Here is a 27,648-nt window from a genome sequence, read left to right as displayed (position 1 = left end):
TCGTAGAAGAGAATAATAAATAATTAATTTTAATTATATTATTAATATTAATATATATATAATTATATTTATATATATATAAATTTATAAAATTTATTATATATATACATACATATATATATATATATATATATATATATATATATATATAATGATAATAAATTATAATAATATTAATTAAATTCATATTCTTAATTATTAATAATTAATAATTATTAATTCTTTTATTTTTTAATTTTAAAATTTTAATAATTAATATTATCATTAATTACTAATAAAAGTAAAAGGAAAAATAATTCTCGTTATGAATATCCTTCTTTATATAGGCTGTTCGAACATGTATAAATCGATTTGTTATCATTTTCCGTTATTTTCCGATTACGTCAAATCTATATCCAGTAATATCGCACGCTATAATCATCTTGGTAATCATCGTGAGTTATACAAAAGTCACCCGTTTATTACCGCAAAAGGCCAATTAAGATATTAAGTGCCGAAAGTTTCCTTGTATGATTGATAAAAACCTATCGAAATATCGCTAAAACTTTAACGAGACGTCTTAAGAACCGTCTTTGAAAGCCACACGCATAATTTATATTCATATAATAAGTGTCAAGATTTATCAAAGAGCTCTTTACGTTCTCGTACGTCAATTTAAACAGCTGACTTTCTCAAATCATTACATGGAATTGATAATTCATACTTTTAACATATTGTGATAAGCATATTAAAAATAATAAGTAAAAATAATATGTATTATAATAGTAAGTATATTACAAATAATTGTAATTTGAAGTTATAATATCCATAAACAAAAAGAAAGAGAGAGAGATAGAGAAAGATTTTTATTTTTAAAAAGATGTCTTGAAATACCATATTTTAATTAATAAATTTATTATTAATAATAAATTTACATTATCTATAGATTCATATTTAAAAGTTTATTTTTGTCAAATTATTATGCTAGCCTGATGTGAAAGACCTCAATCTAATCTTTACTTTCTTTTAAATTTTTTTTTATCTTTTGACTGCGATTTTATATTTGTTTTTATGTTTGTAAAATTTATTATTTGTTTGCGCTGAAGATTATTTGAAGAAGGAATCGAAACGTACGCCTTTCTATGATTTAAAGTTATTTAAATAAAATATATGCGCCCTAATTACCACGCCTGGCTCATATTGCCTTTTCTTATCTTGCTTGTTATTACAACAGGGATATTTTATTGAAACCGCTGCTTGTCATTGTATATATCAGTTCGCAATCAGCTTCGAGAAGAAGTAATAATGTTACCGCATCTGTTTCCATCGTACTCGAGCAACGAAAACACACGCTTTTCAAAAGCCAGAGCCCGCGGCGTTTCCGCGGCGCGCCTCTCGACGGAGTCACGCGTGATCTCGGCAGATCCGGGAGATCCCGAGCGTCACGGATGCGATTTTGCGATTTAACGATCGCAAGCGCAGGTGCGTGAATACGCGCTCCTATAACGGTAAGACGACGCCTGATCGGTTTGCGCGAGCGAGATTCCACGCTCTGTGGTGTGGTTCCTCTCCGCTTTGCGCTCCGCATCAACTGGACGCGCTCGGGGCCGATATCGGGGTGCCGGAGCGAGCCTCCAATGATCGAAACGCCTTTTTGCTCTTCTTCAACCTCCTCAACCGCGCGCGTGCCACTTGAGCCGTGACGGGGACGCGTCTGCCACAAGGAGCACCTTCTCCTCGCATCGCGCTCGATTCTTTCCCCTTGCACCGATCATCCAGGCGGATCGAATGCAAGTTAACACAGTCGCGATAATGCTGACTTTAATGTATTATTTTTGTATGTACAATGGAAGCAATGTACAATCGATAGCTTGTCATTGGGATAGTTGTATTGAACAAGAAGAAGCAGAATAAATAATGACATTTACACACAATCACTAATCGACGATTTATATTTTATAAGATTCAATTTATATTTAAATAAAGCTTATTCTCAGAGAGATTTTCAATTGTTTAATTTGCAGAGATATTTCGCTGCGGAAAAGTATTCAGTTATTTTATTAAGATTTCTTTTCTCTTTTTTTCTTTATATAAAATGAAAGAGCTGCATATTTATATATATAGTACATATACATATATAATATTTATATTTTTTATTATTTTATTTTATTTTTATTTTTATTTTTTTTTTATTTCTTGCATCTCTAATAATTTTTTTTTTCTTTAAATGTGAAAATAAAATCTGTGCTTAGTTGCACGTTGTTATTAATGAGTCAATTTTTAAATTAAAACTTTAAAAATTAATAAGTTATGTGTTACGTTAAAAATGTAACAAAATAAAAAATTATTTTCTTATATAAATATATCGCAAATATATTTTTCATAACGTCAAGAAATACACCGTATATAACAATTAATTTTCAACGACATTATCATAATGATAAACTCTTCATCGTTTGCGCGCGGTGTGATATTTATTGTTAATCGGCGAAATAGAGTCACGATTGATGAGCTGAAGATTAAAATAGATAAATTCGATAAATATCATGGTGAATAAAACGAGAGGCGGAGGGCACGCAACGGTATCAAATGGCGCTCTCTCATCCCGCATGCTCAATGATCGCACGCGAAGCGCGTTAATCGTCGACGGAGTGAAACTGTACGGTAAAATACGCTATTAACGCTTATCTCGCCGCCGAGGGATTCTTTTCGATTTGTTGATTACATAGGAGACGTGACGGGCCATTGTTCGGTCGAGGATCGACCGCGCGCGTAACGAGGGGCGAGAAATTGCACGCGAGAGCGTGCAAGAGAGGAAGCGCGAAGTGGGCGTCCACCGTCGCGATTTATTGACGTAGATGCCGACACGATTAGAATAAACAGTTACAATATATAAATTTATATATATATATATATATATATATATATATATATATACAGGATGTCCTAGACCACCTGTACCCCTTTTCTTTCAAAAACTAAGCATTTTAGAGAAAAACGTTTTGAACAAAAATTGTATGGTTTTGAGGAGAACATAAGATGGTGTCATTGGTTTGACCTTGGATGGCATCGTTAAGGTCAAGTCAAGGACACCTTTAATTTCTTAAAAGGAATCCCCTATTTTTTATTGCATATTCTTATAGTTCCTATAGTTCCTATAGTTCTTATAGTTATTCCAAAACACTATAATAAAGTATTTTTTTATTAAGAATTTTTTGAGTTGCTTTGTCTCTTAATCTGACATATTTAAGTATAAAATATAAAATATCTCGAAAATTATTTAGTGTTTGATAATTGTATCGTAATACTTTCATGTACAAAATAATAAGATGAATCAAATGGTGTAAAGAAAAAATAAATAATTGTTATAAAAAAATTGCAAATAATTGCATACTTTTTTTTAAAAACAATTATTTTCTGTACATATATTTATATATAATTTCAGGTTGAATTTATACATTTTAATAGAGATTGTTTTCATATGAAATTTAATTATAAAGAGATATAGTATAAAAAAATATTAAAAACTTGCAAAAAAATAATAACCAATCTCAACATTTATATATACATACAGGGTGTTAGATCAGAATTAGACCGACAAACCTTCGGTTATAAAGGGCACCAAAACAAGTTAATTTTGTCTAACAAAGGCAAAAATATTTTTAAAAAATTATTCTTTAAAAATTTTATTAATGTGATTAAATAGAGATGTTTTTATCATTTTTGTATGAAACATTTTTAAATATTTCGAATAATTTTCGATATATCGAAAAAAGCAAACAGCTATAGCCGTTCTATATATGAGAGATGATTTCATCCCTTCGAATCGTTTTTGGACTAGAAATTTCTAAATTCATCTATTTATCCCCCCTCCTGCCCCCTTCCGTTCTCTCACATGTGTGTAAAGTTTCATCAAAAAAATTGTTGGGTTTGCGAGGTTAGTTAGTTCTTAATATTTGATTCTTTAATGCCAAAATGGCTCATTTGCGGACATAGATTTATTGGCAAAATTGACTTGTTTTGGTGTCTTTTATAAATATTTGAAGTTTGTCGGTTTAATTCTGGAACATCCTGTATATATATATTTGTGCAACTTCGCGCGAAGAAATTTTACGATAGTAATAATCCTGATTTGCGTGTGTTAACGATCCATTTATCGAGTTTAGCGAATCGTGAAATGTTTCATTATCTTGCAAATTCATATGAGAGCGGTGCAAAATATATAAATGACGTTTCGTTCGCGCGCAAGAAGTTTTGTTACGCGGAAGAGGATCTGGTCTAGATTTAATGCAGGCCACTCGAGAACTGTTACCGCTCTTCGTCGTTATTATAAATCACGCCTTCTACCTTCCTCAGGGCATTATTTCTGATATTATAAAGAAATAAACTTGCTTCATTTTGCATCAAACTTTTCTTTTTCAGCAATCTTATCTAATCCCAATCCAATTCATTTTCTAGGTAATATCAACCTTTCAGTCTTTCTCTCTTCCTCTTTCAATTTGTATAATCAATTATAATATGTAATCCCAATTTCTAAAAATACAAGGATCCAAACACACGCGTTTGCCTCACGGTAGCGTGTATTATTCTTGTTAGAATGTAACTCGGCAGCAACCATAATATTATTATCCTAACATTACGGTAAACAGAGCCGCAATTGTGGGAAGTGGATCGTAACACTATGGTAATGAGGTTTGCAAACCCTAAATCTTCGTGTCATCGAAAACAATGGAAGCCGGGGCAGCTGCACGTTCTCCATAATTAACGTTTGAAGTTAACTTTGTGGTTTTTTATCACAGTTACGTTATCTTTGTTCCGTACCAAGAAAGAGTCAATGAACCACTTCTCGTGCGCTGATTAGGACGTTCGTTAATTATAATGTTTATTAAATTATATATCTTTGTAAAGCTTCTCTCTTACGTCTTCTTCAATAATACGCGGAAATCTTAAACGCATTTTGTATAAATAATTTGTTTTCGCACGGGATATCACAGATTTTCCACGGCGAGATCAAAAGTATTCCAATTTCCGGAATCCCTGAAGCCGCGATCGCGCGAGTTGCGCTCAAAGTTGCGATTTTCATCTAGAAATCTCAAGCCTGATTCCGCGAGAGAGAAAAACTCTTTACGCTACTCCTCGACCGGTAACTAATGACGTCGTCGGCGAAAGCAAATCATCTTTAATGACGCAATAATCACCAGTACGACTCATACGCGCGATCTATTGCTTCCTGAATCTAATACGACTGTTCCCAAAGAGATGATTTATCAAGCAAATTTCATCGACACGACTCATGCTCGGCTGCGCTGCTTAATGACATTACTCAAATTTAATGTAAACGTTTCCCCTTTTTTTTTTTTTAAAGCGAAGATCTTTACACTTATACACAGTTGGAAAATTTGTGTTTCCTTGTTAAAAAATATGCTGCTTTTGTGCTAAATATTTAATACATAAATTAAAAATTTTTTGTAATATTAAAATATATTTAATAAATTAATTTTTAATTTATTAAATATTTAATAATATTTAATTTATTAAATATTTAATAAATAATTTATTTTATTATAATTTTATTTTACTTTTATAATTATTATTTTATTATAATTTTATAATTTATTAAATATTTAATAAATTATAAAATTTTCGTGTTAAATATTTAGTACCTAAATTAAAAAATTCTTGTGCTAAATATTTAATACATTTATATGTTAATTTTACATATTGCTGTTGTATTAATTGAACTCAAGTATTAAATTATTAAAACAATTGAGAAAAACTGTAAAAATAACACAATATGTATTTATTTTTAATTTTCCACAATAGATACATTCCGTATTATTAGTGACAGGATTTATTTGTTAAAATTTATAGAAAAAAATGTTGATTTTATTCTATTATAGGAGTGACAATGATTACAGACCATCAATAACATTTTTCCAAATTAATTTTATCATTAAAAATATGTTGATTTTTTACACAAAATTTGTTCAATTACTTTTACATTTATTTTGTATTAAAATATTAATATAGTATTACTGTCACTATTTAACATATCCATATTATATTAAATTAACACAAAAATTTGTGTAGACTTTTTGGGACATCTGATATCTGTCAAATTTAATACAAATTTTTCAACTGTGTACTTTATACATTTTTAACGGATAAAGCTTAATCGCGTTTGACGAATCGATTGTATTCACGCTTTACTTTGCTATTTTCGCATTTGCCGTAACGCCAACGTTCGCGTTTATTTCGAATCATCTGCGTAAATCATGAAACAAATGATATAATCATAAAGAGAATTCAACACGGCACAATTACCTATCGATAGTTTGCACAATTAAAGTGTGATATACTACCAATTAATTCACCGTTTTACGATATAAAGTATAGGTCTTTCAATTACAATGCGTCTTAGATAATGTAATTGTGAATTGACGTGTTCATATACGGGATCAAATAATGAAAACTGAACAAGAAATACGAAGATTGATTGCACGTAGCGGCTTTAGACGGCGAGTTTTTTTTTAAACAAAATTGATAGCACCCGGAACGGAGATATAAACGTCTTTCTTCTTCTCGGCGTTAACACCTTCTTGCCGCGATAATTGATGCGCAGGTGGAATAGCTTTTACTATCCAATATTTATAACGATACGGTGGCGCGTAATCGCGGGTAACGACATACGTATTGCGACGGTTGTGCACGCATTAACGAATTATTCACTGTCATCGCGCACAGTCACTCTCGATACGGTTATCGGGATTATTTCCCACGTAACGAAGACGAAGAACCCGCGCAGACGGAAGGAGGAACACGAGGAAGACTTAAATCGAAGGTTAACGGATCCGCGAATATGCAAATCGGCGATGGGAAGAAAGGGGATCGATCGTTTAAATAGCATCTCTCTGCTACCGTTTCAGATTGGCCGCAACCGCGCGTGACCAAACATTCTCTTCTCGCGCTTTTCGAAAGTTCATCGTTGGACCGATTTATGATCCAACAGACCTGGAATTCCACGGCTGGGATCATCATAACAGGCTGAAATTCTTTGGAAATACATGTTATAAATTTAACGTGTGGGTGCCTGATCGCGATGAAGGCTTACGGTACGTCGTCGGTCTAATTCCGTTCACGGAATCCGCGAACATTCCCAATAAACAACGGACGATAAAAAGTGTAGAAGAGTTTCGCGGATCTTTAAAAACCGGATCTTTAGAAACTTAGCGATGCGAAACGATTACGATGAGAGATAAGTGCTACATATATATGCGAAATATATGCGGAGCGTATGTTTAGAATAATCTGATAAAAATAAATTACATATTTTGCATCAAATATCTATGAAAGGCCTAAATTATTCAGCACTTGGTGCCTCCTATAAATGCCTGGATGCAAAGAACGGATGAGCGTAAAATCTCCAGAGCGAGGAAAGCGTTCATCCTATTAGTCGGGGCCTCTTACAAAACAGTGGAAATAAAATGACGCGGCAACATAAGTGAACGCATTCGATGCGTTGAAAATACGGCGGACATTCGTACAAGCGACAACGGTATACGGGAATTCCACTGTCGATATATTTCTTGCATCTCTATCGTCCTTGGGGAGAAGAAACGGCCGATAAAACTTCAGTTACGTTCGCGATGACTTCCGGCTGACGATGGCGATACGTCCCCCGTGACGCCGCCGTTCGTCACCGTTCGCGAGCAGTCCGATTTCGCGGATAAGAGCGGTTACTGTTAAACGACGAAGTCAATAACCGGCGCGAGGAGACCGAAGAGTCGCGGCAAAGTGTCAACAAACGTGTACGTAAAGACATTCTTCGCGCTCCGACGAATACCCGATAAGCATCGCGAAATTATGAGAAGTTATGCGCAAATTTAAGTAGCAGCTTTTTATTTTAAAGATCCGATCCCTTAGGGAAGGAGGAAGCTTACGTAAAGATTATTAAAATTATGTGTCTCTGAATAAGGAATTCCTATTTTTTAAACCATATACTCGTAAATAAATAATGTTCAGTAAAACGAAGATCCGATCGATCTTTCTAAACGCATACGTTTTAATCATGAAGGAAGAGTAAGGAGAGTTATCTACCTAGATTAGAAATGGTCACGAAAAATGTGCCGTTTGTGGCCAAGTTTGCTAAATAGAATAACTTGGATCATTTCGTCGCCATCTTGAATAGTCATATATGTATAATGTTACGTTTTTATTTGTGATAGTATTTTAATAAATAGTTTCGCTAACACACGTTTACCAATTACTAATAACACCAAAACGTAACATTATACATATATATGAATATTCAAGATGGCGGCAAAATGTCCAAGTTATTCCATTTGGTAAACCTGGCCACTATATGGAACATCTTTTGTGACTACTTTTTTTACACTATCGAGATAACTCTCCTTACTCTTACTTCATGGTTTTAATTAACGCGAGAACATCATCTCGTGTATAAGCACACACTCCTTCTCCTTCCTCTCTTCCTTCTTTTCCTATTTAATTTTTCCCATTCCATTCTCGCGTTTATGAGTTCGTACGCGCGAGTGGAAGTTGAATTTACAACCGACAGGACCATTATGCCTGGGTTTATTAGACGCGAACTGCCAGCCGCGACTCGTTTCCCTCATCTGGGATTCTCGTGGTCGGGAATAGAGCGATTATTATTGCGAACAGAACTCGCAGACTCGCGCGGGTTCACTTAAGCGCAACGGTAACTCGGCTCGTGGATCATTTCCTTTCTTTTTCTCCGATCTCTTCCCATTATCTCATTCGCTTCCCCCTGTTCTTCAGATGCGCGTCGCGTTCAATTGCGTATTCGTTTATCTAAGATCGCGCCGCGACATCTTCTGGCGCGCCGGGCGAAAGAAAATCTCGCGTGCATGGGACTTCCGCAAAGTGCGTGCAGAAATTATGCGCACGCGTGAACTATAAACGATAAACTATGCGCGAGATGTATATTTATCAGTTATGATTTATAGATCCTAACTATATAGTGCAGAGCTTATAAATCAAGATATTTCTATGTAACGCTTGTTATACACGCGCAACCATTTAATGGATACAGATAACCATAAGTTAAATTAAAATAAGGAATTTCAACTGCTAATGATATTCGATCGTTAACATGGAACAATTTTATCGTGATTAATTGCGTCTCTGTCGAACGTAGATAAAATATATTTTAAATAACAAGCTTTGTATTTGTATTTGTGTGCAACTCGTTTATTTTACCATATTTTATATCAGAATATGTCTTGATAATTTAAAATTTGACATTTAAGGGGTTACATACGTTTAACAGATCTAAAATTAGATCAAAATTAACAAATTTTTATTGTGGATAAAATTATGTTTTATTAAAAAATAAAAATACATGTAGAATAGTCTTTTAAAAATATCTCCTCAAAATTTTAATAAAAAATATCGAAAATTGAGATCTTGGCAGCTATTTTCCCGAAAAATGGTTGCAGTATCAGAGATAACCCGTCTCCTTTCATCTGAAATAAAAAACAAAAATTTTCTTTTAAACTAAATGAATAAAACTATTGCTTGTCATAGTCGATTTTGAAAATATTGATTTTTCAAAAAATAGCAGCGAAAATCATAGCAAAAAATATAGTTTTCGATCTAAAAAAAGGTCTTTTTTTATTTATAATAAAATTAATATATAAATCGAAAATATCCTATGACAAACATTAATTTTATTCATCCAGTTTAACGAAAAATTTTTGTTTTTTGTTTCAAATGAGAGGAGGCAGAGATATCTCTGGTACCGTTGTTGGAAATATCGTTTGAAAAAATAGCTAGAAAATATCAATTTTTGATATTTTTTATTGAAACTTTTGCAAAATATTCTCAAAAGATTACTTTACAAGACATATATTTTCATTTTTTAATAAAACATAATTTTACCTATAATAAAAATTTCTTTGATTTTGATTTAATTTTATTCCTGCCAAAGCTATAAACCCCCTTAAGGCACGATGTGTGTCCTTACGTAAGAGCCTTAAAATTTGTATTACTTTGTCTTCAGGATGCGAGAATGACTCATACATCATACGTTATTCCAGCGCAACTAACGATTAGACAGATTTAATATCATCCGGAAGTCTCGCACTTCGGAGTGTTTCCTCATCGTATGTACGACGCTGGTGAATAAAAGTGAGAACTGGAATTGCTCCACGTGTGTACCGAATACGCGCTGATTCTTCTTCCTGGCCGTTTCTTTCTGCGCTCCTCACTTCTCCGGACGGCTTCGCCATTTCCTTGTCTCATTCTGAGACGATTCTTAATTGCAGCTGGATGCAAATTCGCCATACAACTGCAAGGCGAATAATCCAGCGTGTGTGTTATCCAAAGATAAGTGCGGATGCACTACTATCATGATTAAATAAATACGATTGAGCAGCGAGAGAAAAAGATATCGCAAAGAACAATGTCGCATATGTAATGATTGCATGTGTAATCGTATACTTGCGGTAAACGCAGAGAAAAATATTAAAATATAATTATATTTTTATAAACAATTAGCAAGAAGTTCAATTTCATCAAATATAATTAAACTAATAAAAATAAAAATAAAAGTATTGTGAGACTCCATATATTGTATATACAGGGTGTTGAAAAAAGGATTCAGGACTTTAAGAGCAGATAGTATTTAGAAAATGAAGGAAAAAGGTCCTAATAAATATAAATTGAAAAATTAATATTGTCGAAATTATGATCAATTTGTTAACAACGGATTATCTTATCATTCCTTCATCCAAAAGAAGAATTTGTTCTTCTAAAAGAAAAAAAAGGTTTCTTCAAACTCAAAAGATTATAGAAGATTTTTTACATGTCTTCTTCTCATTCATGCACTTTATATCTTCGTATCACAGAATTGCGAATTTTTTAAAAAATTTCGGACATTGTTTTAACTATTTGACAAGCATTTTGTATTCTCTGATATAATTTATCATAACATTTGTTTTCGTGCCATGTGAGAGCATCAGAAGTGAATAAGTCACTTATTTTAACCAAAATGAAAAATTGTTTAAACTCTGACAATATTAATTTTTTGATTTAATATTTGAATGTTTATTAGGATTTTTTTTCCTTTATTTCTAGACTATCCTGTAAAGTTTTAAACCCTTTTTTTTAACATTCTGTATATAAAATAAAAATATTCTACTAAAAAAGTCCCTTTTTTTCCTGAGTGTTACACATCAAATGTTACAAATCATTACTTTCCAGGATGTATAATCGACACGAGAAAGTGACGAATGTAAAATTATACGTATAAGATAATATCGGAAGCGATAAAATAAAATCGGAATGACATAATCAAAATAACAACAGTTATATGCATTCTCAGATCGCATACCTTTCATTTTTATCACCTGAGTTCCGAGAAAACGTCAAAGATTCCGTTATATAGTATCTCGTACATTAGAAAAATATCTGCCATTAAAATGCATGTATGTCTCTTGTATAAAAATCACTATCATTACAAATTGATAAACGTTTATTGAAACGAGTTTTGATTCGACAGACAAACTAGCCCGCTTAAGAAGAGTATACGACGATAAGGTAATGACACACTAACATTAACAGATCTTCAAAGATTCACTTAATTATAGAATCAGATTGATCGTTCAAAATGTTCCGGTCCGAATCGATCTAAAAATAAATACGCGTCTATATTTATGCAAATCGTAGATGCCTTCTGATCTCGTCAAACTAGTAATGCCGCTACTTGAAATGGACATTACATCTTGTCGTGATGTTGAGGTTATGTCATAACACATTGATAGCATGATATCTGCATGATCCCCTGATCACTTTAATTACGCATATTAAGGAATGCCGTTTGCTCCAAATGCAACCCGTTACATATGTCCAAGGATAACCTTAATTGCCACCTCCCTTCGCGGAGTTTATCATTATGGTGTGTAATTAAAACGTGGATATGTGAGTGCAGGGCTATTCGTTCCATTAATGTAGCGCGATTCAATTTCAATTCTCATTTTGTATGTCATTACGAAGACCAAGAATTCAAAGTTTAATTATTTTGTCGTTCTTCTTGCTTCCTCAAAGGAAGCTTTTGTTTCTGTGAAAAAAATTTTTTTTTTCAAATTTTAATGCGTTCAATGTGTTCAGAATGTTCTAAAACGTCGAAGAAACATATTTTTACAAAATGTCTGTATGTGTGTATGTGTACAAAAAGGAAGGTTAAATTTTGAAATAACGGGTTAAATTTTTTTATATGAATAAAGTATCATTAAAGGTTGATTGGTATTGTACTTGGCTAAGATCGGTGAAGGAGTTTATTTTTTATAAAATTTTGAATTTTTTTCAAAAAAAAGAAAAGTTAGTTTTGCAAATTTTGAGATATCGATCTAAATATTTTCACACGAATAGAATATCATTAAAAAATGCTTGATGTTGAATTTGACGAGAATTGCCAAAAGGGTTTATTTTTTGTGAAATTTAAAATTTTTCAATAAATGTCCGTGCATGCTCCAACGTCCACAAAATTTTGAGATATCGATCTAAATATTTCCACATGAATAGAATATCATCAAAGAATAGTTGGTATTGAATTTGATTAGAATTGGTGAAAGAGTTTTTATAAAACTTTGAATTTTTCTAAAAAAAAGATGTAACTGCTCTAACTTTCGCAAATTTTGAGATATCGAGCTGAATATTTTTACATGAGACATTTTTACTGATATTATAAAGGGGAGGAAATAAAATTATGAGGAAGCAAGGTGCATTTCTAATTCGCACAATTTTTTACTTGTTCTACTTGCTCTAATTTTTTTTCCTATAAAAAAAAAAAGATTTTTTTATATCATCCATCAGATCAAATACGAGTGAAGTGCATTTCTTTTTTGTAGCATTGCTACGTTAGTCAAAACCGCAAATCTTCAAGCAAGAGCATGAGAATACAAGGCTCGCGGCTATTTTCCGAGATGCGAAAGTATGCGTAATCCCGTAACACGACAATCTAAAGAGGGATATAATACTATAGGACATCTTCTCATAGTAAGATAGCGATACCTCGAGCAAAGAGGTATTCAGTAACAACATCGTATTCTTGTAAGATTGAAAATACATATAAAACCGTATAATTTACGTCAAATATAATTAGTGGCCGCTACATTCGCGATGAGTCATCATCTTACTAGTTTAATCGCGCATACCATCTCTCTTTCTCTCTGGATATCTGAAAACAATATATATAAATAAAATTGCACGCGTTGCACGAAAAATCAAAAGCTACGCGGAGCATTCTGCACAATTGGAAAATTTGTTTTCTCGTTAAAAAGTATAGCGATTAAATTTTTTTGTGTTAAATATTTAACACATTCATGTGTTAATTTAAGGATGTATGTGACATATATCGAAATACTTATAAAAGCATTAAAATTTCATAGATTGTTCTAATATTTATTTTGATTATTTGTGCAAAAACTAAGCACAATTCTCTTAATGGTTTGGAGGTTATTTAAATTTAAGGTTAGGTATAAATTCTTATGGAAAATCGCCTATTGTAGCACTTATTGACAAATTTGACAAAGAAAAATATTACCAATGAAATAAAAATTTTCACATATATTAAAAAAATTCTAATAAATATTTATGCAAAACTTGATTTAAATCCACTAATTCGTTTAAAAGTTATTTACTAAAAATTGTAGAAAAATATTATCTGTCTCTTTCTCTCTTTTTGCAAATTACTCGTTTTTCATTGTTTCTTGCAGTTGATTTCAGAGAGTATTCACGATCAAAAGTTTTTGCCATAAATTAGGAAAAATATTAATTACAACTATTTTCTTTTACAAAGACGTCAAAATCCATATTATTTTGTGATACTTTAATTTTTTTCAAAACCCAAATTTATTTTTTTAATTTTTTAAAACAGTATAGATGTAAGAAAATGTTTTTTTTTTTAATTTTGACAATTTTTGCTACTATTGTACATCCAGAACACCCTTAACATATTGCTGTTGTGTCAATTAAATGTTAAATTATTAAAACAACTAAAAAAAGTGTAAAAATAATATAATGTGCATATACTTTTAATTTTACACAATAAATATGTTCCGTTTTATTAGTGATAGAATTTATCAGTTAAAATGTATAAAACAAAAATGTTGATTTTATTCTACAATAGGAGTGAGAGTGACTACAAACTATCAATAATATTTTTCCATGTTAATTTTATCATTAAAAAAAAAATACAAATATATGTTGACACAAAAAAAGTATAAACATATATTAATACAATTTTATTTAAAATTACAATAAAGTTTGCATTCATTTTGTATTAAAAATATTAACAGAGTATTAGTCACCATTTAACATATCCATATTAAGTTAAATTATAGATATATGATATATATTCAATTTAATCCAAATTTTCCAACTATATGTAATTTTAAAATATCCACATCAGACATCGTTAGATTCTAAGAAAGATATTTTCCCGGTCTCTGATAGACAAAGATATAATTAACAGCGCGAGTTTCAGAGAGTCAACCGCAATCTTGCATCGATCATAATATCGTGTCAATTCGCGTCGCGGTATCTGCGTCGCTCATCTGACCGCTACGACGACCAGAGAAATTTGAGTCTAGGTCGTCTGGTCTTCCTCGCCGCGAGTTTCTCATAGAACTTCGGGTTCACTGGCTGCACTTGGCTGAGCGGGCAACCAAGCTAATTGTTGTCCGGCTTTATGCCGCGCGTAATCGAGCGAATAAACATTTTCTTCATCCAGGAAAACGCAAATGAGATCGGTCCCGTTCCGGGGAGATCCGATCCGCGGAAGAAACCCGGTAATGTTCGCCAGAGCATAAAGAATAATTAACATAATGACAGCCCTTCTATTGCCCTCTCTTGTGCCCTTTGTGGGAAATATCGTCTAGGAGAATTTAAATGACTGGAAATTTATTCCAAAAGGGCAAGTTGCGACAAATGTCACGACAAGTCTCTCTCAATTATTGTGTCTGTTAATCCAAAAATGATTAATTGTCATGTTACACAATAAAATAAATCCATTCGCGTCGCGATATGTCGGAATAACTTTTCTCTCTACAAAACTAAGACTGTTAGATTATATGCAATGTATATAAGTATATTGAAGAGGAATTTCTGTTACACGTAGTAAATGGAGCGGTACTTCATCTCTCAACGCAAACCGCAACAAATGTTTACCCATTTGAGACGATCCCACGGGGCTACTGAAGAAGATGACTGTGGTTTTTCTGAATGATTACTTGAAAACATTTATCGGTACTCTTATATCAGTGGCAAGTAGAGCGTCGGCTCTCTCGCTTGTATCTCGCTCATCGTAACATGACAGCTCACGTAGTACAACTAGTCGAATGAGTTGGCTCTCCTCTTGAACGAGACTAAAGTAAATATGACGTTTCTCTGTTCGACACGATTTGCATACGGTTTGCATACGCGATGATTAGAATGTCAAGAGCAACGAGCAAACACAAACACACGAACGGATCAATTGCCTCTGGCTGCTCGTACAAGGAAGAACTTTTTTTATAAACGGCTTTACAATGTGGTCTTTCTCGCCTTTAACTCTAAACAATCAGTGCCTGTTGTACCCGCAATTAAATGCGCTTCATATGCGCGAATATACTTCCGCGAACGATTGAAGGTTTCGCGGTCGATGACAGCGGCGTAAACACGATGTTCTTGCCTTGCTAGCGGACTGCTTTTGATAAAGGCAAGAGCGATCGATGATGTACAACGCCGAAGAAGAACATATTTAGATACGGCTGGGTGCTCGGCTAGACTGTTTTTCCGCCGTCCTTTCCCGGATACTAAACTCTCACATCGATTAAAAGTCGGTAAAGAATTTAATGCTTGTATCAATAAGAGTGCAATCATCCATTAATTAATTATTGCTTGTAACAGTATAAGGACTCATACAAGGTGTTACATTTTAAATAATGCATTTTGAAATCTTTTCTGTAACTTGTCGCAGACAAAAAATTTTCAGACAAAAGTTGGATGGTTTTAAGGAGAATAATAAGATGGTGACAATGATTTGACCTTGGATCGTTTGAGGGTCACGTGAAGGTCACCTTCAATTTCTTAAACGAAACTTTCTACTTTTTCTTGCATATTTTTGTAGATCACTTTGAGAGCTTTTCAAAACACTATAATAAAGTATTCTTTTATTAAATATTTTTCGAATTATTTTATATCTTATTTTGACATATTTTGATAAAAATATAAAATATTTCATAAAATATTTAATTTTTGATATTCTTACTGTAACACTTTTATGTACAGAATAATGAGATAAATTAATTGGTATAAAGAAAATTATTTTTAGAGAAAGTGTAATTATTTACAATGTATTTTTATTAAAAACAATTATTTGTTTTTTACATCAATTGATTCATACAACTTTTGTCTACAAATTTTTTTGTCTATGACGAGTTATAAAAAAATATCAAAATGCATTATTTAAAATAGAACCTACATAAGTGAAGGTCATAATTAATTAATTTCTTATCAAGATGTTCAGAATTTTTTTCACTCGAGTAAAATTATTATTTGAAAATATCATGAAAATGTTAAGGATTTTCTTCATTGTAGAATTATAATATAAAAATTTTGATGTAGTTGTAAAATGATAAATGGCTTTGCCATAAAAAAAAAAGTATTAGAAGGTCGAGAAGGCACGCGCATTACATCATAATGTATGTCGTCGTGAAAATTATCTGGACACGGTTGGCTTGTTCGAAAGATTATTGCCAGGCCGTAGTTAAGCCGCGGTCAGAGCAAAGTGCTCCAGTTTTAAAGGGTTAACCGCAGATTCTCGAGGATGCCGCGCAGGTAGATTCGTGCCCAGCTCGACGTCTCTTTGTCGACGTGAAAAATTCGAGTCTCGGTCGACTGGCTTCCGATTCTCACAGACCGGATTCTCATAGATCATAGTATCTCATAGTCTCTTCGACCTCGCGATCTCCTTAACCATCGCTCTGCTTTAAAGAAACGATGCGAAAACGCGTACGTGCATGCGTGCGACTAACAAGCAGGAGATTAAACCTGATGTGCGCGAAATGAGCGATGACGAACGATTTTCTAAAGTCCACGGAATGCTACCCTTTCAGACCACCGTGGCGGCTAAGTACCGTAAGATGGGGTACGATTGCACTGGCAAAGGATAATTTCGCGCGCTCCGCAAGATCTTAAGACTATTTAGAGCGTCGAAGAAAGTAATCTTTCTACAAACTCTACAAGGCAATATACATCCGCGTTACATTATTATTTTTTCAAATATATACTCCATCTAGCTCATTTTAAATATAATATGCAGGACTAATTTTTTATTTTTTATCTTGACATTCTATTTTTAATAAAACTAAATTTAACTAAATAAAACTAATTTTAAATAAACTAAATTTCCAATACAGAAAGTGATAGTATTTTTTTTAGTAATTGTTTGTAGAAATAGTATACTGTATTGTTTATGGCCCTGATTACGAAAGAAAGTATTGTTATCATAAACAGAATACTTTATTATTTTCTTATATTAATTTTATAAAAGTTTATTAAAAGCAGCATGGCAAATTTGCATACATTTTTGTCTGAATTTTCAAATCTGGGTGTTTGAAAAACATTTCAGACAATCTGTCTTAATCATCAGAGTTTTTCTAAAAGTTTAGAAGAGTGAGTCATCGTTTTTCTAAAAGTTTAAAATAATGTATCTGAAAATCCAGACAGCTTTCTGTCTGAAAATTCAGACAGTGTATCTGCAAAAAAGCTGCAGACACTTTGCATGTCTGAAGTTTCAGTCAATTTGTTTTCAGTGTAGATTTACATAGTTGCTGTTATTTTTTTCATTTAAATAAAAAAAAAATTAATTTTCAACTTAAAAATCAATTTTATTCGATAGCATTTGAAAAATTTGCTCTTTCCAAAACATGCATGCGTGTAAATTTGACTGAGAGCCATTGAAGCCTAGTGTGACAGATCGAAACGAACGAAGTAATTACGCGCGTGGTGCACAAAGCGAGACTTAGTCCGCAGTTTAGTTTTCTCCGCGCCTTCGTCCCTTCGGGGCTACAAAGGCGACCGCGAAGGCAGAAGCGCAGCTCGGAGCGCAATCGTCGGAATAAAAGTCTTCCCTGCCTATCGGTGGGTAACGGAATTGAAAGGCAATGGCGATGCGACGTTAGCGGGGAATCAGGTGGAGACCCCCGCGGGCGTCTCGTGCTCGGTTCATTTCACTTCCCAACGACATAATTCTCCGACCGACCGACAGCGGTAAAGTGCGTGTCGACTTCGCCAACAAGTAAAATCCTCCGCAAAAATATCACAACTGTAAGATCATCGCCAGGGAAATCCGACGACAATTATTCAACAATTGGCAAGTCTCATTTACTTTATTTACACACGTCTGTATGGACCGTGCATCATATCAGCTGACAGCTGTCATCCCGTTCTTTGATGCAATCTGCCTTTTCTATTGTCGCTCATAATACATTGTACAAATTGCTCAATAAAGATTGTTATTATTATTATTATTATTAAATAACAGAGACTAAATATGCGAAAAAGAAGACTTTGTGAGAATCGGAAACATATTAGAACAAATGGCATCTGGGACATTCTAGAATTTTATACGTAATTTAATATAAATATTTATTGTCCCACGCATCTCTCAAACATTTGTGAAAAAAAAAAAATAAATAAATTTGTAAAGCGCGATAAGAGATTATAATCCTCAATGTCGAATCGCAAATTGAACTCGTCGAAAATCGTATTGTATCGGTTTTTCAATTTATCGATGATGGATCCTGTTCGTCTTTGAGTCTGATTGATACATGACTTTCGTTCGCGCGTGACTTGTGGCTTGGCGTATATACTTAAGGGAGCAGCGCTTAAATTACGATATATCTCATGATGCGGTGGCGCGTCTTTTTATTTTTCGACGAAATAACACGAGGTTGAATCGTTGATGGGCACACACCCGGAGCCGGCACATGGGTCGTGGCGCGCGGGATATAATCTTCTGAAAATCTATAAGTATTTCCGTTTTATCCGCAAGACCAGAGGCGATCGTCGACTTCATTTTCGCGATACCGTATTGCACGCGTGAGGCAAACGCTCTCTCGTGCTTCGCGCGCGAGAATGATTGATGCTCGCAAACCGCGTTGGCTTTTGAACACAAACACGTGTAATCTATAAATATTTGCGAACACACGCTCGCGCTTGAGTTTTGTTTCTCCATTATACGTACATGTTACACCGTTCGACGCTTCACGGCAATAATTCTAACTGCATTTGGTAGCGCAATGGAATGTCATTCCCGCGTATTAATCGAGAAAGATCGCTATTAAATGAAATTTATTTAAAAAATTCCAAAGCATCTCTTAATTGTGCGCCACGGACGATTTACGCCTCGTTGCTCGCATACTCGCATTAAAAAGAATTATGCTCCCTGATTATATCATTTGACATCGTTATGTTCCGTTATTATTTCTGTTATTAAAATACTTTTCAAGAATCATGTTTATCGATTTTCATCGAACGTTTCATCGAAGAGACACTTATTTCTCACACTTGCCTATTATAAATAAGCAATAAAAAAAAATGCAATAAAAAAAAGAATAGAAATACATGATTCAAAATTATACATTAAGTCATGTGGAGTCCTATATCAATGATCCGTTAAAAAAGTGGCTCTGCCAAAGTGGAATCTGATTTCGCAGCCAGAGACTCGTTGCCATTCCTAGATACTGATATCAGCCGCGCTTCGCTAACGCGTGTTCGACAAAAACTGGACAGCAGTTTAATTGCACGCATCGGTATCGTTCGGTCCGATCGTCGTCCTTACAGGGCACGTATAATTCACACGAGTATGTGTGTATATGTAATGCAACATCTACGGTGGTACAGCGGCTAAACCGCAAGCCGCCCACACGTCGGCTTTGCTGCAGCGCGGACAAGAGAATCGCCTATCTCTCTCCTCGCATCTATGAATCCCGGCGCCACGTGATTAATCGGCCATCATCGTCGCGATCAGCGCGATCCGCTGGTCGAGCCTCGCCGTCCCACGCCTAACACCTTCCGTTCCATTTACCGACGAATAATAATTATATCAAGCGGTTCGTGAGTGCCTTCCCGCGAAATTATCGATCCAACGCCAATGCGCTCGGCGACGATAATTAATTCCGCGCGATTCATATACGGACGGCACGGCGCGTCTCCGCGATTTTCTACGAGACGAACAGATGGACGACGACGTGGGAAAGCCACGGAACAATGCGCATCGGCCATGGAATGGATTATTGATTGTTTCTGTAACGCGAAGCGCAAACATCGCGAATGAGAAGTTGCGGTATCGATGCCTTTAATGATATGCGCTAGCGTGAATCACGCTTTAACTGTATCACGGAATATAACACGTCGACGAATGATTGATTCAGGAAGATTGTGCTAGATGATTCGCTCTATTATGTGCGCTTTTTCTCGCTGAACAGAAAAGCTTTTTTTTATTATTAATCGAAGAGTATATAGAATTTTAAATGTTATTAATTTTAAGTGACAAATATATTTCGAATATAATAAAAAGCTAATAATATAAATTTAATTTTATCTATGTAATGACCAGAGTTGAAATTAATTTTTTTTTTCTTTAATAATAAGCTTTTAATTTAAATTTAACTTTAAATTTAAAGTTTATAGCGCAAAAATTAACTAAGTTTACGTTAAAAGTTACTTAAACAAAAATCAACTCAATTAAAATTAAATTAAACAATTATTAATTTATTAAAGTCAAAAATAAATTCTCTGTCCAACAGCGAATCAACACATCCGACAAATTTATTGTACGATAAATGAAATATTCGCATTACGATCAATTGTTTTTACACAATTTTAATATTGATGAATTATTTTAACTTGTATAAAAAAGAATTAATAAATTAATATTAATGCATGTAAACAAAAATTAATTTAAATTAAAAGTTAACGCGTCTAAAATAAATTAAGTTAAATTAAATTAACTTATCAACTTTTATTTAAATTTTATTTTTATTACTTTTAATTAAATTAAGTTATCAACTTTTCAACTTTTTAACTTAACTTTTAACTGTTTAACTAGTTACTATATCCAACCCTGGTAATGATGCAGATAAAATTATATACAGAAGATCTCATCTTTGATTTTCCACTTTAGTTTTCACACGCGAGATGAATTTACGTGGATAGTTAAATCGAAAACTATTGCACGAGCATTGCAACATTTATGCAGCTGTTTACACGTGATGTGGAAATATCTCGTAAATCAAGCAACGACAAGCTCTCCATTAAACGACGACACTCGTAAAATGTGAGAAACAATGAACGGATTCGAATAATATTCGCGATCATGATGATGCGAAAAGGAAAAAGCAATAAGTCGTTGCTTGACGCTAATTGATTTCCCCACCCCTCCCCACCCCTTCTTCTTAGCAAGGGCAATAAATTAATTATTGCAATTATGATTATCCACTCATCTCGTTGACAACCGATGTAATCGCGATGACTCGAATTCCGTTGCGCGTAGGATAAGATAAATTTCTCCTTTATTCCTGTATGCTCGGTGGTATTTATAATCATCTTACGTGTGCAACATTCTCTAGGATGACTATCAACGTGCATCATCCTTGTCATCGTCTAACATATTGCAGATGAAGACAAATTGGCGATACAAACCGTTACGCGATGATAATTAGCGTTTAATCGCTCGAGAATACGCAAACGTTTATCTCTTTTCATTTCTATTTAAATTCGGTCTTTTGTCGGTCTAATGCAAAAATAATGGAATCGCATTACGATTGCCTCTAAATAAGTTTCGCGGATATTACATCAGCATACGCAACGAAAAGTGTTTTATGATAAACAAATTTTAAATTAAATTACATTTAGTAACGACTTTTTGAGCAATACTTATTAATTCAAAGAATTAGTTAATAATGAGATTAGAATTTTATCAATGTATACTGTGTCTATTAATCTCATTATTTTCTTGACATATATTTTTGTAATGATTCACTATGTTATTTAATTTTTTTCAAATGCGGTTCTGATGTAGGCAATTTTGATCTAAACAACTTCATTATTTAATATGCTAGAAGCATTTTGTTTTTTGAAACGACTGCTTAATCGCCGAGATGAAACGACGTTTGTTCGCTCGAGCGCCTTGTAACATAAGTAATACGCGTTTAAAAGTTTCAGCGATAGCGTCTCGGAAAACTACGGTCAGCTGATTCCCGCGACCCCGGGAAAATCGGGAAAGAGAGGACGATTAAGCTGTACTGATAACGACGGCCGACTACTCATAGCAATTATTATTGTTGCAACATGACCGTGATGATAAAAGTAGATAATTTCTATTGTCTTAAAAGTAGTAGAACACACAATATAGTCTACTATTATAAAGGAGTCTGGACGTGAAGGATTCAGTTAACATGCGTTGCGTGTAAGTGCTCGCTGCTTAGTATGTATGAAACATCCCGCAATGTCTAGTATGTTCATTCCTTAATCTGTGACGTAAATATATTTTGCGATCAAACCACCATCAGATTATGTTAATTTATAAACTCGTGTTTTTTACATTATACGCTATCTTGCAATTAAAAAAAAAATACTTATTAAGGATATGCAGGGTGTCCTAGACCATATACCCTTTTTCTTTCAAAAATTAAGCATTTTAGAGAAAAACGTTTTGAACAAAAATTGTATGGTTTTGAGGGGAACATAAGATGGTGTCATTGGTTTGACCTTGGATGGCATCGTTAAGGTCAAGTCAAGGACATCTTTAATTTCTTAAATGGAATCCCCTAGTTTTTATTGCATATTCTTATAGCTTATGTCGAGATATTTCCAAAATACTATAATAAAGTAATTTTTTATTAAGAATTTTTTGAGTTATTTTGTATCTTAATCTGACATATTTTAGTATCTCATAAAATTATTTAATATTCGATAATTGTATCGTAATATTTTTATGTACAGAATAATAAGATGAATCAAATGGTGTAAAGAAAAAATAAATAATTGTTATAAAAAAATATATTGCAAATAATTGCATACTTCTTTTAAAAACAATTATAGGGGATTCCATTTAAGAAATTAAAGGTGTCCTTGACTTGACCTTAACAATGCCATCCAAGGTCAAACCAATGACACATCTTATGTTCCCCTCAAAACTATACAATTTTTGTTAAAAACGTTTTTCTGTAAAATGCTTAGTTTTTGAAAAAAAAGGGATGTACGGGTGGTCTAGGACACCCTGTATGTGCAATATGTCAAAACATTGACAAAAACATAAAAATTTCTAGACTGCTCTACTATTTCTTCTGAGTATCTGTCAAAACCTAAGCACAGTTTTCTTCATGCTTTGGAAATTATTTAAGTTTAAAGTTTGTATTAATTCTTCTGAAAAATTGTGTTTTGTAACATTTATTGACAAATTTAACAAAAAAAAAACCAGCAAAAATTTCCAGCAAAATTCTTCTGAAAAATTGTGTACTGTAACATTTATTGACAAATTTAACAAGAAAAAAACCAGCAAAAATTGCCAGCAAAATAAAAATTTCAATGTATATTAACAAAACTCTACTAAATATTTTTGCAAAACTTGATTTAAATTCACTTACTGGTTATTTACTAAAAAATGCAACAAAATACTTGTAGTAAAGTCTTCCTGTAATCTACCTTTTTTTTTCTTTGCAATTGACTTCAGAGGTATTCATAATCAAAAGGTCTGTCAAATTTTTGGTTTGGTTTTCAAGGTTTTGTCAAATTAGAAAAAATATTAAGTACAATTATTTTTTTTTATGAAAACGTTAAAAAGTATATTATTTTGTGATACTTTAATTTTTTTATAATTCAAATTTATTAATTTTATTTTAAAAACAATATAAATGTAAAAAGATTTCTTTTTTATTAAAATTTTAAATGCTTTTTGCTACTACTGTATAGCCAAAACATTTTGAAGTACATAAAAAATGCGAAATTAATATATAATAATTAAACAATACAAACTTTAATATAAAAAATAATTTCTCTATCAAAGACACAAAATAATCTATGTATCATAGACATTTATAAATATGTCTGCGTAAAACTCTTAATATGTTAAGTCATAATTAACGAAACTAGAAGCAATTCGAAAATAGAAAACGATGTAAACGTTCCGCGAAGTCAAGCAATTAAATGATCCAGTAAAAGAGCAAATAAGAATTGATACGGACGGTTGTTCCGGCATGGGGTCACCGAGCGCGTGCGAATAGACCGAAAAGGTCTATAAACGGTAAGTAAGTGCGGAGGCAAGAAACTCATTTGAGGTTCACGTGGAAATGGTAGAGAAGGCGAGGGCGCCTTGGAAGCAGCAGCAGCAACGAGAGATGAGTCACATCTTAGATCGTGGCACAAGCCGCGAAGGAGGAAGAGAAGACGTGGAAACAAGAAGACCGCGGCTGTTGCTGATCCGTTACTACTCTTGTTACACCGACATTATGCGTAATGCGTTGCGATCTGTGTCACTTTGGGATTCCCATACCGCGCAAGATCCAAGAGAGTCTCCCTTTTTCTTTCCTTCCTAATCACGTTTCCAGTCACGTTCCTTCCTTGAGCTTGTCTCGCTCGTTCGTCACTTCGCGAGATTTCTGTTACTGTCTTAACGAAGCACTTTTCTCCTTCCAACGGCCTTCACGACCGTCCTTGATCGCCACACCAGTAGCTTTCAAGCTTATATAATTTTTAAATTATATTCCTTGAGTAATATCTTATATAATCAAGATAATGTGCAAATTTAAAACGTAAAAGCGAATTTATTAAACGTATTTTTTTCCAAACATTTTGCAACACGAGAAATTTGGAAATATCGTTGTTTCGCTTTCCATATTTTTAAAGCAATCTTTTCTATATAATTTTATAATTCAGTTTATATATTGTTGCAGATATATCGCCATTTGGATGCTGACGGTGATCACGCCGAGGTGTCAGGTGAGTATCTTACTTCACAATCGCATGATAATACACGGAAGGGCAAAAATTTTATTTTGCCATTATTCAAAATTTCAAAGGCGACCCATCATGAACACGCGGAGGTGGATGGGAACTCCGAAGATTCTATTATCGATGACGCGACCGAGGATTATTGGGCGAGTAGCGGATCGGGACCCGATGAGGATGATTCCCCTCATAACGAAACCAGAGAAGCGTTAACTCACGAGGCCAGCGACCACGATACTGTAAGTCACGCATTGCCAATTTCTTTCGCCTTGCGCATTTACTTATTGAAATTCATAGTATAGACATTGCGCAAAAAGTTTCTCGCCCATCAGTTATTTCTTTGTTCCGTTATCCTTATTTTCTCTCTCTCTCTCTCTCTCTCTCTCTCTCTCTCTCTCTCTCTCTCTCTCTCTCTCTCTTCTTCTCTGTCTCTCGTCCATGATTTGATTAAGAAAAATAAGATGCATATAATCAGGGTATCCCAGACCTACCACACCACCTGCTAACAGCAGATTCAGATGAGATCATTTTTCCTCAACAAAAATATCGAGGCATTAATAATTATTTATAAGCGATTAAAAAAAGGCTTTTTGCAAACTAAACTTTATAAAAAATTAAAACTACATTTTTTTAGTTACTTTCAGATAAAATTTACTTTAATAGAGAGAGAGAGAATTATAATTTAAGGCTTAATTACAAAGATATATGATGGAAAAAATTGGAAACTTGTAAAAAATAATAATTTAAAAAAATAATACTCTCGATATTTTCGCTGAGAAAAAATCGTTTCCAAATGATCTCAAGAATCTGTTATTAGATGGTGCAGTCTGAGACACCCTGTATATCATAAAAAAAAATTGTGTTTGCTCCAATAATAGAATATTATATATTGCAATCAATGTTAGGTATACTGTAGGATTTTACTTCACATAATTTCTTTAAAAATTATTTATATCGCGAAATTTACATCAAGACAAAAATAATGTAATAATAAAATAATACAATCAACATCACACTTATACTTTTAACGCACATTATTATTAAATTACTGAAAGCGAAAGCTAGAAACATTCCAATAAAAATTCTCAAGGATCCTCTGCGGACCCAACAGATTTCTGCCAATAAATATTTGCGAAAATAAATAGGGAAGTGGAAGAAGGGGAAAGACATATGCGCACCTGTCGTACAATCTGTCCAGTTATAGTTAATTGGCAAACGGTTTCCTCGAAAGAGGATTAAAAAAAGCCAAGAGTGAACTAGCAGAATGGAAAAAAAAGGAAGCATGAAATGCGGAATGATACTCGCACATCTGTTTAGTTTTGCGTGATTCCTCGTTAGCGAGTGCTCGCGCACAAGGCCGTAAGGCCGGAGAAAGAATCTAGATGCAGGTGTTCTGCATCCGCTATGATATTCAAGAGGATAAAGAAAAAATTAATAAAGAGAGACAGAGAGAGAGAGAGAGAGAGAGAGAAGGCCGACAGTTAACCGCAGTAAAGACGACGCCTCGATCGTCGGCGCGTCCTCGATTGACCAGAAAAATCCTACCGGTCTACCGGATATCTACGAGATATGATCGTCTTGCTTTCTTCGCGCGACACTTCTCTTCGTATATCAACGAAATGAAAAAAACATCTGTTTGTAACGATAATCAATTATTGAGCGCACTCGCCCTATCCTCTTTCATAATCTTCCCTCGTGGCAAAATAGCTCTTTTTAAATGAAGGGCAGAAGGTTGTGTCGGTACGAGGATAGCGGAGGATATAAAGGCTTCCTTGATTAATCGCCGTTTATCGATGATCTCCGCCTTTAAACTAGTTTCACGAGCGGAATCGATTCCGATCGCGAAAAAATGTGAACCAGTTTCCGATAGAATAGAGAGAAAGGGTATCGCGCGGCCACGTCCGTGCGCGACCTTCGTTATATCGCAAATTGCGAGAGGATGGATCGCTTCTTGCGCCGCGTGATTCTTTCCGCGGGGAAAGGCCCCATTATCCGCGCGAGAACTCCACAGAAGCGGTTTACTCAGCTCACGAGCGTTCCGCTGCGAAACCGGAGACAAGATAAGTTTTATCCGTGTTGCCGTTTCCGCTCATTCCGATTGAGAAAGCGAAGGTCGATCGGGAAGTGCGCACTGTTTGGGACAAACTTATCAATTCTGAATCGCCTCGTCGAAGCAAAGATAAGTTTCGCTGTTTTTGCAAAAATTATTAAGCCGATGGCCGCGAGTAATGATTTTATGCAAATGTAACGGATATTTTATATTAATCATCTTGAATATATTTTTGATAAATCTTCAATAGGAGCGAGCTTATGAAATTTTTTGAAACTCACATATTTTATGTATTTTGAGATGTAGAAAACGAATTCATTGAAAAAAAATGTCGTTCTTGCTCCATTTTTTTATGTATTCTTGACTAAACATAGTAATTTTATGTGTGCAATATTGACACTGAGTATATTATATGATTGGCATATAAAAAAATGATCTTTCTTATTATGATGTTATTTACTGTGTATTTTTGTACTGAATGATTCTGATCTTGAAAAAAGTGACGTTCACAAATTTTAATTTTTAATCAGAAATAGGTTAGGTCACATCTTTCAGAAGTGGAACCTTAAGTAGGAAGAGGAATG

At 33.7% G+C, this 27,648-nt stretch overlaps 1 protein-coding gene across 1 annotated transcript in view; it reads left to right on the top strand.

The window, feature by feature from the left end:
• The window catches only part of LOC126857825 (uncharacterized), a 95,258-nt gene that overhangs the window by 38,177 nt on the left and 29,433 nt on the right, over window positions 1-27,648 (top strand). The window contains exons 2-3 of the mRNA XM_050607611.1: window positions 24,960-25,005; window positions 25,086-25,253. Coding sequence (XP_050463568.1) covers window positions 24,960-25,005; window positions 25,086-25,253 — 214 coding nt within the window. The remainder of the gene's footprint in view (window positions 1-24,959; window positions 25,006-25,085; window positions 25,254-27,648) is intronic.

This window comes from Cataglyphis hispanica, chromosome 23 (genome assembly GCF_021464435.1).
Source record: "Cataglyphis hispanica isolate Lineage 1 chromosome 23, ULB_Chis1_1.0, whole genome shotgun sequence".
Classification (NCBI taxonomy): Eukaryota; Metazoa; Arthropoda; class Insecta; order Hymenoptera; family Formicidae; genus Cataglyphis; species Cataglyphis hispanica.
Note: the sequence above shows the minus strand (reverse complement) of the source record. Positions and strands in the feature narration are given on the sequence as shown.